Genomic DNA, 16,831 nt, shown 5'->3' on the forward strand with positions numbered 1-16,831 from the left:
AATAAATTAGTGTGGATATCAAAAATAAAAAAAATCTAATTATTTAGTTAATCATAACTAATTTTCTCAACCCAACGAGGCCCAACTGAATATATTATATATATATACACACCCTCAAATACCAGTATAAAAAATATTTATCTCAAATATGTGAATTACCCATATATAAAGATATGTATAACATTTTTCTAGGTAGACTTTGAGTTGAAACAAAATAAAAATTGTGAAATAAAATATCATGTTATTCTACAAAATATTTAATTTTTCTGATGAAGTGATCATTAAAAAGTTTAATTTTTTTGTATAGATTTTGAATGAAAAAATTGAAAAGCTATACTTGGGATCTGATTCTCGTCCCATAGCTCAAATTGGTGTATGGAACTTCTGATAAAATTGATCAATAAAAAGTTAAATCTTTTGTGACAAACTGATAAAAGCGAATTTTCAAAGATTCATAATTCATAAATAAAATAATAATACCGTGTTGGGGTCGACCTACAAATATTATGTACTTATCTTATCTTCTATATGTGTTTTGAATTGGATCATCGAATATTCAATAATATAATTATATTTCATTAAATTATTTAATTTTATCAGGACAATCAAAACGAGACCTTATATTATTTATTTTAATCTTTTGGGGCGCCCTTTAGTCCTTATTAAATAACAGATGATTAAGAATAGTTGTGCTTTGTATTGACTCGTAAAAAATAGTGTTTTGGTTTATCAAATTGGCAAAATTTAATCAATAATGCATTTAAATTTGAAATTAGTTTGCTTGACTAATTAAGTTGGTGACATGCACATTCCCAGATACATGATTTTGAACTTAATATATATTTAATTATTTATCAACTGGACCCAGTCTACAAACATTAATATTTATATATTAACGTAATTATTGTATCATGCTTAATGGAGTATTATATATTTATATGATCAGGAGGTTATTCTATTTAATTAAACACAATTACAAACATTAATCCTCTCATAATTAACATTGTGTCACGTCCCAAGAATTTAAAGCGTATATAAAACGAGATTCATCCCCCATTGCATTGGTTAATCCTCGAGACTTGTCAATTTTTATTATTAATTATTTTATTTTATTTATTATATTTTCTTTTTTTGTGAGGGGGAGAGTATTGACATTTCAACTATTGAATATGACACATCTTATCATGACAGTTTCAAGATATATTATTTAATATTGCAAATTGCAAATTGCAAATTGTTCATAAATAAACATTTTTTCGATATTTCTAGAAAACCCCACATCTCAAATGACAGAAGTAGGGCTCTTCTGTTTTGATTTTTCTATATTTTATTATTTGAGTTTCGAAATAAATAAATAAATATTTAATCCATTTCATTGACATCTTCTTTCTTACACCTTGGTTTTAGTTTTATATTATTTCTGTAACTAAATTAATTCATTTTTAGCATGTTGGAAACGTTAAAATTATGAGAATTTTAATTCTAATTATTTGGATCTTCATTTAATATAATTTTTTTCTATTTAATTTAATTACAGCATTTTATAGAATGAGATGTTAAATATATATTAAACTTTTCGGTAATTTTGTATGGAAAATAAATAGATAAAACTCATATCCTCCCGTGATAATGCAACTAAATAAGAGTGAGAGTCAAAGCTATGCTAATTAATTTCTTGAATCTTGATTATAATTTTCACACACATTATACTTGTGACACTATCTTCATCTCGAATTTTACCATATATATTTGATTTAGATAGGTAACAAAAATCTCACATGATTCCTCTTCACCTTTCATTTACGATAGCCATTTTCATATCTTCCGGGATTCGGTCATTCCTAAATCATAAAAACACCACTCGAACTAAACAGTTAACGAAGAATACGCAGGTCACTCACTGCACACACGCAGGTCACTCACTGCACACGAGCTCCAAGATTGACCAGATCGACGAAAAATACAGGTTCGATCGATCAATAAGAGGAGGTATTGTGTATTAATTAAGATTAATGAACTTTATTTGGGCATAAACCATCAAGTAGAACATGCAATTGAATCGGACCTACCTAAAGCCCGATGGTTTGGCCGAATTTTATTTAATCGAAGCCCGATTAATTGTGGGCTGAGCTGAGTTTGAGCCGATCCAGACTCGGCTCACATGGCCCGATTGCCAGCCCTACCATCGAGTATATAAATTTTGTGTGTGACATAAATTAATTAATTAAAAGTTGGATTATTATTGCAAGGAGTTTCTAGTAATTTCGCAGAAATGAAAAGATTTAGAACAAAAATATAAATAAAATAATGAGTATTGCAAGTTGCAAGTTGTGTGTAGATGTGAATAGTGATATTCAGACGTGAAGAAGAATGAGTCAGCTGACTGACATGCAACCCTATATTTGAATTTTGACCCTAATCGAGTAGTAGTCTGCACAATTTGGGCTCCACCCACTTTCCCACCATATATATAAATTATAATAAATAAAAATATCAAAAATTAAAATTAAAAAGGAAAAGAAAAGAAAAAACAAAAAAGAAAAAAAAAGGACAAGTCGCGAAGAAGAAAACGGGGACCTCGCTCTGAAATTAGGGCTCAAATAGTGTGAGAGAGGAGCAACAAAATTATCTTCAGATCTGAAATTTTTGCAAGTTATACCAATTGATTATTCAAATTGAGAGTATTTCGCTGAATGGATCAAATTATGAACAAGGTTGGTTCTTATTGGCTGGGCCAGAAAGCCAACAAGGAATTTAGCTCCGTCGGCGATGATATCAACGTAAGACTTTCAATCATTTTTTGTTTTTAATTTTGTGGTTTATTGATCTTTCCTGTTTTCGAGTAACCTCAATTCTGATTTTTTTTGCTGTTTGGGTAATCGAGTTTGCTGATTTTTGTTTATGAATTTTGAAGATGTTTGATCTGCGAATCTTAAGCGTAGGTTTGATTCTATTATATTTTGCATTCGAATTACTGGATTTTTTGTACAATTCAGTCTAGACTCTGAGTTTGCTGACTTTAATATGAAGATATTCAATTGGAATCTTAATAATTGATGTCGAACAGTTATTGTTTTGCATTGTGGAGTGTAGCAATTACGTTTACTTCAAATTTGGGTGTGTGTTGGAATGGAAATTTATGTGGGAAAATTCATGGTTTTTCCTTTTAAGTATGTAGGGTTTGACCGGTACCTAGCAATTGCTCTTTGATCGAATTTTGTGCGTGTTGAAGGAACCCGTTGAATGATGAAAGAATAGTCGTCTAACATTTCGATTTGTCGATTGTTGGGATTTACAGTAGAACTTTGAGTTGTTCTGCTTCTGATTTTGTTTCTTACGGTTAACATTTTTTGTGCTTATCAACGAGTTTATGCAATTGTATGAATTGAACTTCTTGATTTGTTGACTGAACAGAACAACATTGGCAAGTTACAGTGAATCGGTTTACGTAGACTTCAATTGTGTTTTATGGTTTAATGGCAACTTTTTAGGAATTAATAAGTTAAATTTACCGTAAATGAGAATGAGCGGACCTGCATTTGCCTCGACACTAACTTGCTTTTCTTTCTGATTCCGTCTCTTTTTAGTCTTTTTCGAGCAGTGTTGAAGGAGGGGCCAAATGGTTGGTTAACAAGTTAAAAGGTTAGAATTCTATTTTTTTTACGATCAAAAGATTATTGCTTCATATTTTACTGCTATAAGCTGTAGCTTAGCTTGTTTACTTGTAAATAATGAATTGATTTTTTTACGCATATCTTGAGGACTTTAAAGCAGCATCTTCGTCAATGGCGAATTGAATTTTTGTGCATCACTTACGAACTAAAAAACTGATATTTTTTTCAGGGAAAATGCAGAAACCATTACCCGAACTCCTCAAGGACTACGATCTGGCAGTAGGTATATTCCCCCGCGATGCCACCAATTACGAATTCAACGAGGAAACTGGAAAGCTCACTGTTTACATTCCATCAGTCTGTGAAGTTGGGTACAAGGATTCATCTGTCCTGCGTTTTTCGACCATTGTGACTGGTTATCTTGAGAAAGGTAAGTTGGCTGACATTGAAGGAATCAAGACTAAGGTTATTGTTTGGGTAAGAGTGACTTGTATTTCTTCTGATAACAAATCGAAGCTCCATTTCACTGCCGGAATGAAGAAAACCAGGAGCAGAGATGCTTACGAGGTTCTGAGAGATGGAGTTTGTGTAGAGAAATTCTGAGACCGTAGTTGATGTTTGATTGTCTCGAATTGTAATGAATTTCACAGTATTTTTGGACCCTTTTGTCATGGCGTGATTGCGTAATGTAATGATGACTCTAATCGGTATGGTAAATAATTCTTTGTTGGCGGTGAGTGTAAAGATCGATACATATTTCGTTGAATTAACTGTGCCGAATGTCGCCACCCTCTATATTTAATCACCTGATATTTAAAAAAAATGGCAAAAATATATGCACCAGCCGGGAATCGAACCCGGGTCTGTACCGTGGCAGGGTACTATTCTACCACTAGACCACTGGTGCTTGTTGTGAATAAGTTCAAATATATTTTAGAACACTTATTCAATTCTCTCATTAGACAACAGACAAATGAAATAAACCTTTAATCTACATAAAGTTAGTGTGACCACAAGAGGCACATGACATTGACACTATACCTTCTTGTTTTTGATCTCCTCCGCTAAATATTTCAATATCAATAATTAGTAATTACATTGCAAAAATTACCCCAAAAATCCCAAAAAAATAAATAAAAAAATAAAAATAATATTCCACGTAGTGTGAACAGGTTAAAAGAAGGCAAGATACTTTCCGAAAGGTTGAAGGGGATAGGCTACGGATATTTGTTCAGATACCACTAGATATCGGATCAGGACACAAGCCTGCCACACGCCTCTGCCCATGTGGACCAACTTTCTCTCTCTACGTGTCATTTCTTCAATGGCCCTAATTCAGTAATTCTTACCCAAACCCCTTTCCCCCATTTCTATATAACCAAACCCTCTCATCATTCATCAAAATTCAAATCAATTCCTCCCTGTTAATCCCAGATCTAATCCATTCCTCATTTCTGATTTCTCTGCAAATCTACAGAAGAAAAAATGTTTGTAGAAGCGATTTCCGCTGTTTCGATTCAGGGCTGTGCTGCTAGTATTTCACCATTGTCAAATCTTCCCAATCGTAATGCCTTATCATCGTCAAGTTCGTTTCCCCATGGCTTGAATTCGCTCTCTGGTTTTTCTTCTTCTTCTTCTTCTTCTGCGTCGACCTTCAGTGGTATTGCTTTGGCGAAGAGGCGTGATAATGGATTCGCGACTGGTGCATCGAACGAAACCACGACTTTGCCACTCACGGGTTTGGTGTTTCAGCCATTTGAGGAGGTTAAGAAAGATGACCTTATTGTCCCTGTTGCTTCTGATGTTTCTCTTGCCCGACACTTGTTCTTGGATGATTGCGAGGCTGCAATCAATGAGCAGATCAAGTGAGTTTTCTCTTTTTTTTTTTTTTTTTTTTTTTTTTTTAATTTCTGGTTCAATTTAATTAGATTGGAAAGAAATTTAGGGTTTGATCAGAATTAATAATATTAAACTAGCTATTTTGGGCTTATGGAGCATTCTTGCTCAAAGTGTTTGATAAGTTCAAAAATGTAGTATGTGATGTGGTTTAATGTTTACTGCTAGTGCTATGTTTATTCTATTACAACTTGCATAAGAATTACCGATTGTGAAGAAATCGATTTTAATTTTAACTAAATTCGATGTATAAGCTCCGAAGACTATTGACTCGGACTTAAGAGCAACGTTTTATTCGTATAGTACTGCTTCTCTTCGTATGCGGTTACGACAGTATGTATAACAGTTGTATGTATTGATCTTCCCTTTGGTTTTCCAGTGTGGAGTACTGTGTATCATACGTGTACCATTCTCTGTACGCTTACTTCGACAGGGACAATGTTGCTCTAAAAGGCCTCGCTAAGTGAGTATACAACAAACTCGAATTTTTCGTTATCTTTTATTCTTTTTTTTTTTTAACTTGCTTCTTATAACCTGTGTTTAATAATGATTGTGTGTGGTCAGATTTTTTAAGGAGTCGAGCTTAGAAGAAAGAGAACACGCAGAGAAGCTAATGGAGTATCAGGTAATTTCCGTAACATGTTCTTGAAACAGGGCAAATTTTGTCTCTACACATGATCGTGTATTTTACTTTGTTCTTGATGAAAAATACTGACATGATTTTTTATCTTTTTAATTTTCGATGAAATTATAGAATAAGAGAGGAGGGAGAGTGAAGCTAAACAGCCTAGAGATGCCACCTGTTGAGTTCGATCACCCTGAAAAGGGTGACGCACTGTATGGTAATAATAACTTAACTTTCTTTGTTCTTTTGTCTTACGATTTTTATGCAACTGTTATGTAATAATCCCATATTAGTTTTAAATACTTATTATTTCATTTTTTTGTATCTTTGATTCAGCGATGGAACTAGCCTTGTCACTGGAGAAGCTGACCAATGAAAAACTATTGAAGCTTCACAGTGTAAGGCTTTCTCAGACATTTGTATACCGTTTATTTTCTTGAAAAGCTTTAATTTGCTTGCGATTTGAATTGGGACTCTGTTTGATCATATACTCGTTTTCTTGATGTTATAGATTGCTGATAGTAACAACGACCCCCAGCTAGCAGATTTCGTAGAGAGTGAATTTCTGGAGGAACAGGTAAATCCAAAGATATTTATTTGTCTTATTCTAATGTTAAAATGTAACCATTCATTTGCTGATTGTGAAATAACGAATAATGTGCTAGTATATATGAAAAATAACGAACAAAATGACATGAGTTTTACGAATCCTCGGAAGAAAAACTACATAAAGAGCACATGAGTAATAATCATATCTCTAATTAGTACTTTTTAATTTCTAATTTATCGTCCAGGTGGCATCCATCAGAAAGATTTCTGAATATGTTGCTCAGCTGAGGAGGGTGGGAAAAGGACACGGTACGATAATCTTTGTCTCCCAATTATTAAAATATTCGAGTTTTTTCTTCGGTCTCAACAAAATTTCGATCTGGCTAAATGAAGTCACGTTTGTTTGTGTAAATTCAGGAGTGTGGCACTTCGATCAGATGTTGCTTAATTAAGGAGATGTGGCAGCATAAACTAAGGTGTGACGGTGTTATTTCGTAATAGATTTAAGGATGTGCAAGTTTAGTTTAATCGATGTATCGTACAATGTTTAGCAGAAATCCCAGTTACTACTTAGCTTGTTGTCTAAATAAAAGAGATCATGAAAATTATCTCCCCTCTTGTGTATGCCTTTTAGCTGAGTATCTTAAACTGTCAAATGTAAGGTAGTACTTATCCGGGAGCATCTCCCTCGGCCCCTTTAGTAGGCCCACGACGAATTGGCCCAAAGCGGGGTGGGCTCGAAGATTTGGAACTTCTTGAACTGGTTTTTGAACCACATCATTATGAATTAAAATCTTCATTGCTATATATTCGATTGTTAAAATCTTTTATAAGAAATATGACAATTTTAGCCATTTTTAGCAAAAAATATGTGAGTTATATACACGCAATGAAAAATACACACTAAAGAAAAATACACACACGACATAGAAAACACACACTAAGAAAATACACACACACGGCATAGAAAACACACACTAAAAAAATACACACACACACTACACCGTAAACACACTAAAAAATTAGTGTGTGTATTTTCGGTGTAGTATGTGTTTTTGGTGTAGTGTGTGTATTGTTTTTCGTGTGTGTTTACGGTGTAGTGTGTGTGAATTTTTTTATTGTGTATTTTCGGTGTAGTGTGTGTATTTTTTTAGTGTATTTTCGGTGTAGTGTGTGTATATTTGTGTGTGTCTATTGTTTTAGTGTGTGTTTTTGATGTAGAGTGTAATTTTTTTAGTGTGTGTTTTCGGTGTAGTGTGTGTAATTTTTTTTGGTGTGTGTTTTCGGTTAATTGTTTGTATTTTTTTGTGTGTGTTTTTGGTGTAGTGTGTGTATATTTTTTTAGTGTTTTTTTTTGGTGTAGTGTGTGTAATTGTTTTTAGTGTGTGTTTTCGGTGTAGTGTGTGTAATTCTTTTTAGTGTGTGTTTTCGGCGTAGTGCGTGTATTTTTTTTAGTGATTGTTTTCGGTGTAGTGTGTGTATTTTTTTAGTGTGTGTTTTCGGTGTAGTGTCTGTATATATTTTCAGTGTGTGTTTTCGGTGTAGTGTGTGTATTTTTTTAGTGTGTGTTTTCGGTGTAGTGTGTGTATATTTTTGTTGTGTGTGTTATCGGTGTCGTGTGTGTATTTTTTTTAGTGTGTGTTTCGGTGTAGCGTGTATATTTTTTTAAGTGTGTGTTCGGTGTCGTGTGTACACTTTTTTTGTGTGTGTTTTCGGGGTAGTGTGTGTATATTTTTTAGTGTGTAAATTTTTTTTTATGTGTGTTTTTCATTGTAGTGTATGTATTTTTTTTTAGTGTGTGTTTTTGGTGTAGTGTGTGTTTTTGGTGTAGTGTGTGTAACTTTTTTAGTGAGTGTTTTCGGTGTAGTGTGTGTATATTTTTTTAGTGAGTGTTTTCGGTGTAGTGTGTGTATATTTTTTTAGTGTGTGTTTTCAGTGTAGTGTGTGAATTTTTTTAGTGTGCGTTTTCGGTGTAGTATGTGTATATTTTTGTGTGTTTTTTATGTAGTGTGTGTCTTCGGTGTAGTGTGTATTTGTTTTAGTGTGTGTTTTTGGTGTAGTGTGTGTATATTTTTTAGTGTGTATTTTCGGTGTAGTGTGTGTATTTTATTTAGTATGAGTTTTTGGTCTAGTGCGTGTATTTTGTTTTAGTGTGTGTTTTCGGTGTGGTGCGTGTATATTTTTTTAGTGTGTGATTTTCGTGTAGTGTGTGTAATTGTTTTTAGTGTGTGTTTTCGGTGTAGTGTGTGTAATTCTTTTTAGTGTGTGTTTTCGATGTAGTGTGTGTATTTTTTTTTCAGTGTGTGTTTTTGGTGTAGTGTGTGTAAAAACAAATTTACGATCAAAATCACCAAAAACTGTATAATATAGTACACAGATTTTAGTTAAAATTGGTGCTATGTCCAAAAAACTATTTCACGACCAAAATCACCAAAAACTGTATATTATAGTACACAATTTTTTTGATAAAATTTGAATCAATTTTTTGTGATTTTGGCAATGAAAAAGTTTTTTGGACGTTTCACTAATGTTACCTAAAATTTGTGTGCTGTGCCTGTAATATACAGTTTTTGATGATTTTGATCGTGAAAGAGGTTTTGGACGTTCCACCAATTTTATCCAAAATTTGTGTACTATAACAGTTTTTGGTCATTCTGATCGTGAAATATTTTTTGGGACGTTCCACCAATTTTATCCAAAATTTGTGTCCTATATAGCATATAGTTTTTGGTGATTTTGATGGTGAAATAGTTTTTTGGACGTTCCACCAATTTTACCCAAAATATGTGTACTATTATAGTGTACAGTTTTTGTGATTTTGATCGTGAAATAGTTTTTGGGACGTTCCACCAATTTTGCTCAAAATCTGTGGACTATTGTACAAATTTTGGTGATTTTGATCGTGAAATAGTTTTTTGGACGTTCTACCAAATTTTAACTAAAATTTGTGTACTATAATATACAGTTTTTTGTGATTTTGATCGTGAAATAGTTTTCTGGACGGTGCACCAATTTTAACTAAAATTTAGTATACAATTTTTTGTGATTTTCATCGTGAAATAGTTTTCTGGATGTTGCACCAATTTTAACTAAAATTTGTGTACTATAGCATACAGTTTTTGGTTTATGTACTGTAGCGTAGGTGATTTTGATTGTGAAAAGTTTTTGGTACGATACACCAATTTTACCCAAAACTGTGAACTATAGTATAAAGTTTTTTTGTTATTTTGGTCGTGAAATAGTTTTTTGGACATTCTACCAATTTTTACTAAAATCTGTGTACTATATAGTATACAGTTTTTTGTGATTTTGATCGTGAATTTTTGTTTTGTACTTTCCACCAATTTTGACCAAAAACTGTGTACTAATAATAGTCTACAGTTTTTGGTTTGTGTACTGTAGCGTACAATGTTAGATAATTTTGATCGTGAATTTTTTTTTTTTGATGTTTCATCAATTTTATCCAAAATCTGTGTACTATAACGTACATGTTTTGGTGATTTTGATCGTGAAAAAGTTTTTGGGACATTCCACCAATTTTACCCAAAATTTGTGTATTATAATATACAGTTTTTGATGATTTTGATTGTGAAATAAATTTTTGGACGTTCGACCAATAAAAAATTAGTGAAATCAAATTTAGAAGAATTATTTGTTGACTAGTAAAGAATATATATATATGGGTAAATTACACACACCCCCCTGAGGTAAGCTTAAATAACTGTAAGGTCCATGTGGTTTCGATAATTACACTTAGCCCCCTGAAACGTAGTCAGAAACTCTAATGGGATAATTAATTGGATACGTTATTCCGATAGGGTTCTAACGGACTATTGGTTTCAGAAAGTGGTGAAGACAACAAAGAGCTATGGGGTAACATGGCTCCCCGAACATTTCTTAAATCACCCATAGCTCTTTGTTGTCTCCACCACTTTCTGAAACCAATAGTCCGTTAGAACCTTATCGGAATAACGTATCCAATTCATTATCCCATTAGAGTTTCTGACTACGTTTCAGGGGGCTGAGTGTAATTATCGATACCACATGGACCTTACAGTTATTTAAGCTTACCTCAGGGGGGTGTGTGTAATTTACCCTATATATATATATTTGAGTGTCAAAAACTATTAAAAAACTTATTATTTATGTTATTTTTAGCCAAAATATTATTTGACTTGTTTAATTAAATTGTATTGGGTTGAAATTGGGCTACGAAAATGGACTTTTCAAAGAAAATGGGTCTATTTTTCTCTGATCATGGCCTCGTTCACCTATTATTTTCAATTTTTCTACAAAATTAACAAATTTAATAATTTATGTCAACAATTTGATTTAAGAAAATCTAATGCTGCTTAATAAGTAACAGATTCAACCAAAAGACTGATTGAAAGGCACACATTATTAGGCAACAACTAAAAATTCGAACCAAACACCCAAATTAAAGTGTCCAAAATGAGAAGCTCAATTAAATTTTGCAAATGAAAAAAACAAAACCACAAATTTTCTCCAGTCAAAATCCTACAATAATAAAAACGACGGATAGAAGAATATAGCAATGGTCCAGTCTCGATAGGATTGAAAAATGCATGCTCCAACAAATTTAAACTAACTTCTAGTCATGCAAAGAAGAAAAATAATATTACTATTAAGCAGTTGCCGATTGGGCAGCGAGCCTCTTCCTGGCCTCCTCAATGATCGTAAACTTAATACCTTTCCCCTTTGGAAGAGAAACCCACGGCTTTGTACCCTTTCCAATGGTGTACACATTGCTCAATCGAGTAGCAAATTCATTGCCAGTTGAATCCTGAATGTGAACAGTCTCAAAGCTACCCTTATGCTTCTCACGATTCTTGAGTATTCCAACACGGCCTCTGTTCCTACCACCAGTCACCATCACAACATTTCCGACATCGAATTTGATAAAGTCGACAATCTTGTTGCTGTCCAAATCCAGCTTGATGGTGTCGTTTGCCTTGATAAGTGGGTCCGGGTAGCGAATGGTCCTTCCATCGTATGTGTTGATGTACGGAATACCCTTCTTTCCGAACTGAACTGAGCGGACTTTGCATAGCTTAAACTGCACGTTGTAATACAATGTATAAACACATTTGTAATAAACATATCAAATATAAAATATATGCTTCAGCTGCAGCTACCAAGTTTTAGCTTCTTAGAGAATTATTTTTCAACAAATAAAATGTACTTAATATGTATGTTAATAAGCACCATTAGTAGAAGGTGGTAATTATATACGAACCTTGGCTTCCTCATCCCTGATTGAGTGTAGCCTGAACCTTCCCTTAGTGTCATACAGAAGACGGAAGTTCTCGTTGGTCTTTGGGATAGAGACAACATCTACGAAAAAATAAGGCAAAAAACACCTATTAAATAAATCTTCACAAACAATAAGAAGTCCAAAAGTACAAGATCCCTATACAAATATTACCATCCATGCAACTTAGCTTTGCTAAGAAAGAATATCTTTAGAACAAAATAACCTCGAAAATGCATAGGAGTAAAGAAAATAAGGGCATACCCATAAAACCAGCTGGATAAGTCTTATCAGTCCTGACTTTCCCATCAACAAGGATGTGACGTTGCATCAGAATGGCAATCACCTCACGGTATGTAAGAGCATATTTCAGCCTATTTCGCAGAATGAGAATCAAGGGCAAGCATTCCCTTGATTTGTGGGGTCCAGACGAAGGTTTGGGGGCCTGCATAAATATATAATTAATACAGCCTTACGTAAAATTATCAAGAGAGTAGACATAATTTTGAGGAGGCATACACCCGTAAGGGTGAAATACAGACAGTATAGAATACTTACAAAAGCACCACCAAGCTTGTCCAACATCCAATGCTTTGGGGCATTGAGCCTCTTCAAGTGTTTCTTCAAACCTCTAGCCTGTTTTCATTACATGACAGAAAATTAGATTCATTCAGAAAATGACCTGGAAATAGAAGTTGCATATGCCAAGGACATACGAGATAACAATGAAACAATCCATAGCTTACGATATTATACAATCACCACAAGTAGGAAAAAGTAGAGAAATATTACACATCCACTGCATCACAATACAAAATATTGTAGAAGATCTCCATATTGCATCTTGATAGAAGTCCAATCAAATTTTCAATCATAATATTAGTAGTGTGATTATGCTAAGGCTAAACACGAACCAAAGCCCAAAATCTATAAACAATAGTTCGGAAATTCAGAATTTCTATGAAAATTAGTTTCCAATAAAAACCAAAACAGACCACTGTACACATTTAACAAACCCTAATTTTTTTACTACACTTACAGACACAATTGAGATAGTTCTCTTCTTTATTCGAGAATGTTATTTTCTCTAACCCTAATTGCCAAGGAAGGATGCATTTAACTTTTACAAAGATTTTCAGTTTGTAAGGTTAACATAAAAATAAAAAAACGTGACTGCAAATTCGCATTTCCGAAGGTTCTCCTCTCCAATCAGCATCCAGGTGTATTGATGTAAATTGATCTGTTACTGTATTACATGAATCCTAAACAAGTTTCAATTAAAAAAAATTCCAGAAAACCACAAAATCAATCTCATGTAAAACGAAAAGAGAATAATCAGTTAATTTCATGGCCGTAAGAAAACAAAATCAAGCATTAAATCCAGAAAGCACGATCCAAACATCAATTCCACTCGGAAGAGACGTTCCAAACCAACGAACGAAGGAAAAAAAATCATGCTTTCACATCATTCGATAACGCAAATAAACAAACAATTGAGGTTCAGAAATCGACTGACCATTTTGCTGGTGGATGAAGAAGAAGTAGACGGCGGCGCCTCCCTGTGTGTGTAGCTGAAGGATTGAAAGTGAAGGAAAATGTAAACCCTATTTGCCTAGTTATATGGCCCAAGGTTTATAAGAGAGACAGAGAGAGAAGGGTTAGTTTCGGTGATTTCAGTCAAATTCCTTTTGGGCTTAATATCGAAACATGGGCCTACGTTTTCCTTTCAATTTGACATAGGCCCAGAATATATTCTTTTTTCTTTTAATCAGGATATATGTAAGGTTTAATTGCGAAAAACCTCCTTATTGTTCCCTATTTACATCCAACCCCTGCAATTTGTAATTTTCTTACACTAACACCCTTATGTAGGGTGTTGATGTAATAAATATACAAAACGTAGGGGGTTGGATGTATTTTAATTGGAAGCATAAAATTTGTATATCCCATACAACAAGTTGCAGTCAATTATAATACAAGATTGTATGAGTAGTTTTTCTTTTTTTCTAATATTGCTAGAAGCCTATCTGGTAATGAACGAACCAGCAACAAATCTGCTGCAACTGATGCGTCATTCCTTGTTGGACGGTTACATCTATTTATACGAATAGGAAACTATCTACGATTAGGGGTCTAAAATCACTCTGGAATGTATATAAACTAATCTATTTATATCAATTATATTTGTAACACAAATGAAATATGAATTTGCAGTTATTTTTACACCTCAAATCAGAACAAGATTTCACCAACTGGCATAAATAGTAGAAGCATATACATACATATATCTTACTTTGCTTGCTCAGCTGTTCATCAGAGCATAAACAAATAGAAAAACCCTAAAAAATAAAATAGAAAAAATAAAACCCTAAAACATTTCAACTTCAAGAACCAAATTTGAATTCTTGTCCAACTTCCCAAGCAATAAATCAGAATTGAGCATATTTGCCCACAATCTAGAGATTCTTCACAGGTTTATCATCTTCCAAATGGTGTTACAATTATCTTTTGATGGATCCAACTCAAACTTGTCAACAGCTCTCTTATCTCTCACCACGATATCTGATGAAGGTTAACGAAAAAAAAAAATCTTGGGATTTATGAATATATTGTAAATATTGAAATGCTTGATTACGAATACCAAGCAAAAAATATTCTGAAATATATGTATGCAAACTAAGAAGGATACGGCCTGATAATTTGGATTCATCATCCAAGTATGGAATGGTATTTGTCACAGAAGCATACATTGAAAGCTTCATCCTGCAAGACCAAAGAAAATTGTATAAGCTGCTGCTTGTAAAAAAAGAAGTGTTTTAGGTACTTTCTCCGGAATAAAGTCAGAACGACATTACAGAGCTACAATGTAAAGTAGATCATATCGTTGTGTAAATGCATATAGTAACTCATTTCATCAAATTGCAGTTAAATCCGCACAAGTTTGCAACAATAGTTATGCAGTGCACATTGTTTATCGGAATGGGACAATTTTCTTGAATGTGAAAGACTTAACAAGAAATCAGGTCACCACAAAATTGGGGGTGGTGGGGGGTTGTTTGGTGAAGAATAGAAACAGGTAAAGAATAGCCTGATCAAATTTTGATCAAATTTCGGATGACTTACTGAGCTCGAAGTTCATTTTGATCAAATTTCTTGTTTTTTTGAAATTCTTCTTCAATATAGACCCTTCGATGGTCTAGATCATCAACTCCATTGATAATTACTGTGTTTGTCACAAAAGAAGTCGTTAATTTATACTGTTGGTAATAAACCAGGAACCGGAAGATAAATGGCTGAAAACAAACCATAATACTTATCTAAGATCCTCCCTATGCCTCCGTTCCAATTGATGTTCCTCATCCAATACTTTCTGCAACGAATCTAACTCAGCATCTGGTACGGTGTCAGATTCTGCAGCTGCCGTTTCTTGCTTGGATGTATTAATCTTCCTTTTATAGTCTGTGATAAGGATAAACTATCAGCATACTGAAACTAACAAATATACGATATCCTACCAACTTGTTTTGAGCAAATTCTGTTTCCATGACACATATGCTACTCCATTACACCACATTGATATAAGTATGTCACATATATCCAATTCAAGAACAAGGCAATATATTAAGACCTCGTTTGGTTGCCAAGATAAGATTAGCCAAGACAAGATTAAATAATCTAATAAAACTCAATTATATTATTGGACCTTCGATGATTCAATAAAAAAACATGACTAAAAGGCAAGATAAGGCATGATGATTACATAATATTTGCGGGTCGGCCCGGCAAGTTATTGGGGATACCAAACATCAAACAAAGTCAAATTATTTAGTCAATCATGGCTAATCTCCCCAACCAAACAAGGCCTAAGAATTTCAAAAAGCTCTTTCCTATATCACACAACGGGTGGGATTTTCAAGAATCAAGAAGCTCATAGAAGTTTTAAACACTCTAATATATAATAACAATGGATATACTTCACATTCTGTTAAGCAACTCAATTCCTTTTCTTACTTGTGGTTTCTCCCCCAATCAAAAGAACACAATGCTTGCTGGTTTCTACACATGATTTATGACGTACATAATTTCGTATCAATATCAATATTGTGCGATCCAGTAAACTAATGAAATGCGAAATATCTTATCCACTAGGAATTTCACAATTTTGCCCCCTCATCAACATAAGATCTAAAAGACCCCTATCAAAACCAATTATTCCTAACTAATTAAGTAAACTTCCACAGCATCAGAGAAAATATTCCACAAACAATTTTAAACCACACTGTCATCTTCTGTAAAAGAGATTGGAAGGGGGGAAAAGGAAAACACTAATGAAAAGATATGACCTTCAATGGAGCTCGCAACTTCGTTGTGGTGTTTCGCCCATTGCGACTGAGATGCTTCCGTATGGCGCAGAAAATGATCGAGACCAATTGCATCCTTCTCCTCTTTCAGAACTTCTATCAGATTGTTGCTGTAATTCATCAGCTCTTCCATATCCAATTTTCGCGATTTCTCTCCCATTGTATACTCTGAAGATTCAATAATGCGCGATGACGAGGGTTTATAGGGTTTCGAATTCTGCTGATTTTTTAATCAAATGAACCGAATTCAACGAGATCTGGACAAATTACTTTCAGTTGGATTTTATTTAATTTTTCCTTCGGTAATGGAAAGAGATTTGAACAGGGCGGAGATGATGGATTTACAGTGAGCGGGAGAAGGAAGAATCGGAGAATTTGAAGATGGGGTATAATTGCTGGAAAAACATTGACGCCTCTGTGCTTTACTTTTTTTCTTTTACATATTGGTCATTCAAATATGGGTAATTAACATTTTGTGCCCATATTATAGATGATTCACACATTCAGTCCATAA

At 33.7% G+C, this 16,831-nt stretch overlaps 4 protein-coding genes and 1 non-coding gene across 5 annotated transcripts; 2 read left to right on the plus strand and 3 right to left on the minus strand.

Annotated features, from left to right (window-relative positions):
- The first annotated feature begins 2,495 nt into the window (after positions 1–2,495).
- LOC105953127 (uncharacterized protein At5g01610) lies at positions 2,496–4,351 on the plus strand. Its single transcript, XM_012976757.2, has 3 exons — positions 2,496–2,780; positions 3,588–3,642; positions 3,844–4,351. The coding sequence occupies exons 1-3, from the start codon at positions 2,694–2,696 to the stop codon at positions 4,215–4,217; spliced, it is 516 nt and encodes a 171-aa protein (XP_012832211.2). The 5' UTR covers positions 2,496–2,693; the 3' UTR covers positions 4,218–4,351.
- Positions 4,352–4,450: 99 nt separating this feature from the next.
- Positions 4,451–4,521, minus strand: TRNAG-GCC (transfer RNA glycine (anticodon GCC)). Its single transcript has one exon. It is a non-coding gene; the product is annotated as a tRNA-Gly (tRNA).
- Positions 4,522–4,869: 348 nt separating this feature from the next.
- On the plus strand, positions 4,870–7,308 carry LOC105953126 (ferritin, chloroplastic). The gene is made up of 8 exons (XM_012976756.2): positions 4,870–5,479; positions 5,890–5,973; positions 6,075–6,135; positions 6,265–6,352; positions 6,472–6,533; positions 6,647–6,712; positions 6,930–6,993; positions 7,102–7,308. The coding sequence occupies exons 1-8, from the start codon at positions 5,100–5,102 to the stop codon at positions 7,134–7,136; spliced, it is 840 nt and encodes a 279-aa protein (XP_012832210.2). The 5' UTR covers positions 4,870–5,099; the 3' UTR covers positions 7,137–7,308.
- Positions 7,309–11,122: 3,814 nt separating this feature from the next.
- Positions 11,123–13,652, minus strand: LOC105953125 (small ribosomal subunit protein eS4z). The gene is made up of 5 exons (XM_012976754.2): positions 13,473–13,652; positions 12,515–12,592; positions 12,221–12,401; positions 11,942–12,039; positions 11,123–11,761 (listed from the first exon to the last, which is right to left on the minus strand). Exons 1-5 carry the CDS (start codon positions 13,473–13,475, stop codon positions 11,330–11,332), a joined length of 792 nt encoding a protein of 263 aa, XP_012832208.1. The 5' UTR covers positions 13,476–13,652; the 3' UTR covers positions 11,123–11,329.
- A 536-nt stretch (positions 13,653–14,188) lies between these two features.
- Positions 14,189–16,771, minus strand: LOC105952811 (plectin-like protein). The gene is made up of 5 exons (XM_088824575.1): positions 16,300–16,771; positions 15,273–15,415; positions 15,080–15,180; positions 14,646–14,719; positions 14,189–14,518 (listed from the first exon to the last, which is right to left on the minus strand). The coding sequence occupies exons 1-5, from the start codon at positions 16,475–16,477 to the stop codon at positions 14,424–14,426; spliced, it is 591 nt and encodes a 196-aa protein (XP_088680701.1). The 5' UTR covers positions 16,478–16,771; the 3' UTR covers positions 14,189–14,423.
- Positions 16,772–16,831: the final 60 nt, after the last annotated feature.

Source organism: Erythranthe guttata, chromosome 10, assembly GCF_056151865.1.
Source record: "Erythranthe guttata isolate IM_541 chromosome 10, IM_541, whole genome shotgun sequence".
NCBI classification, from domain to species: domain Eukaryota; kingdom Viridiplantae; phylum Streptophyta; class Magnoliopsida; order Lamiales; family Phrymaceae; genus Erythranthe; species Erythranthe guttata.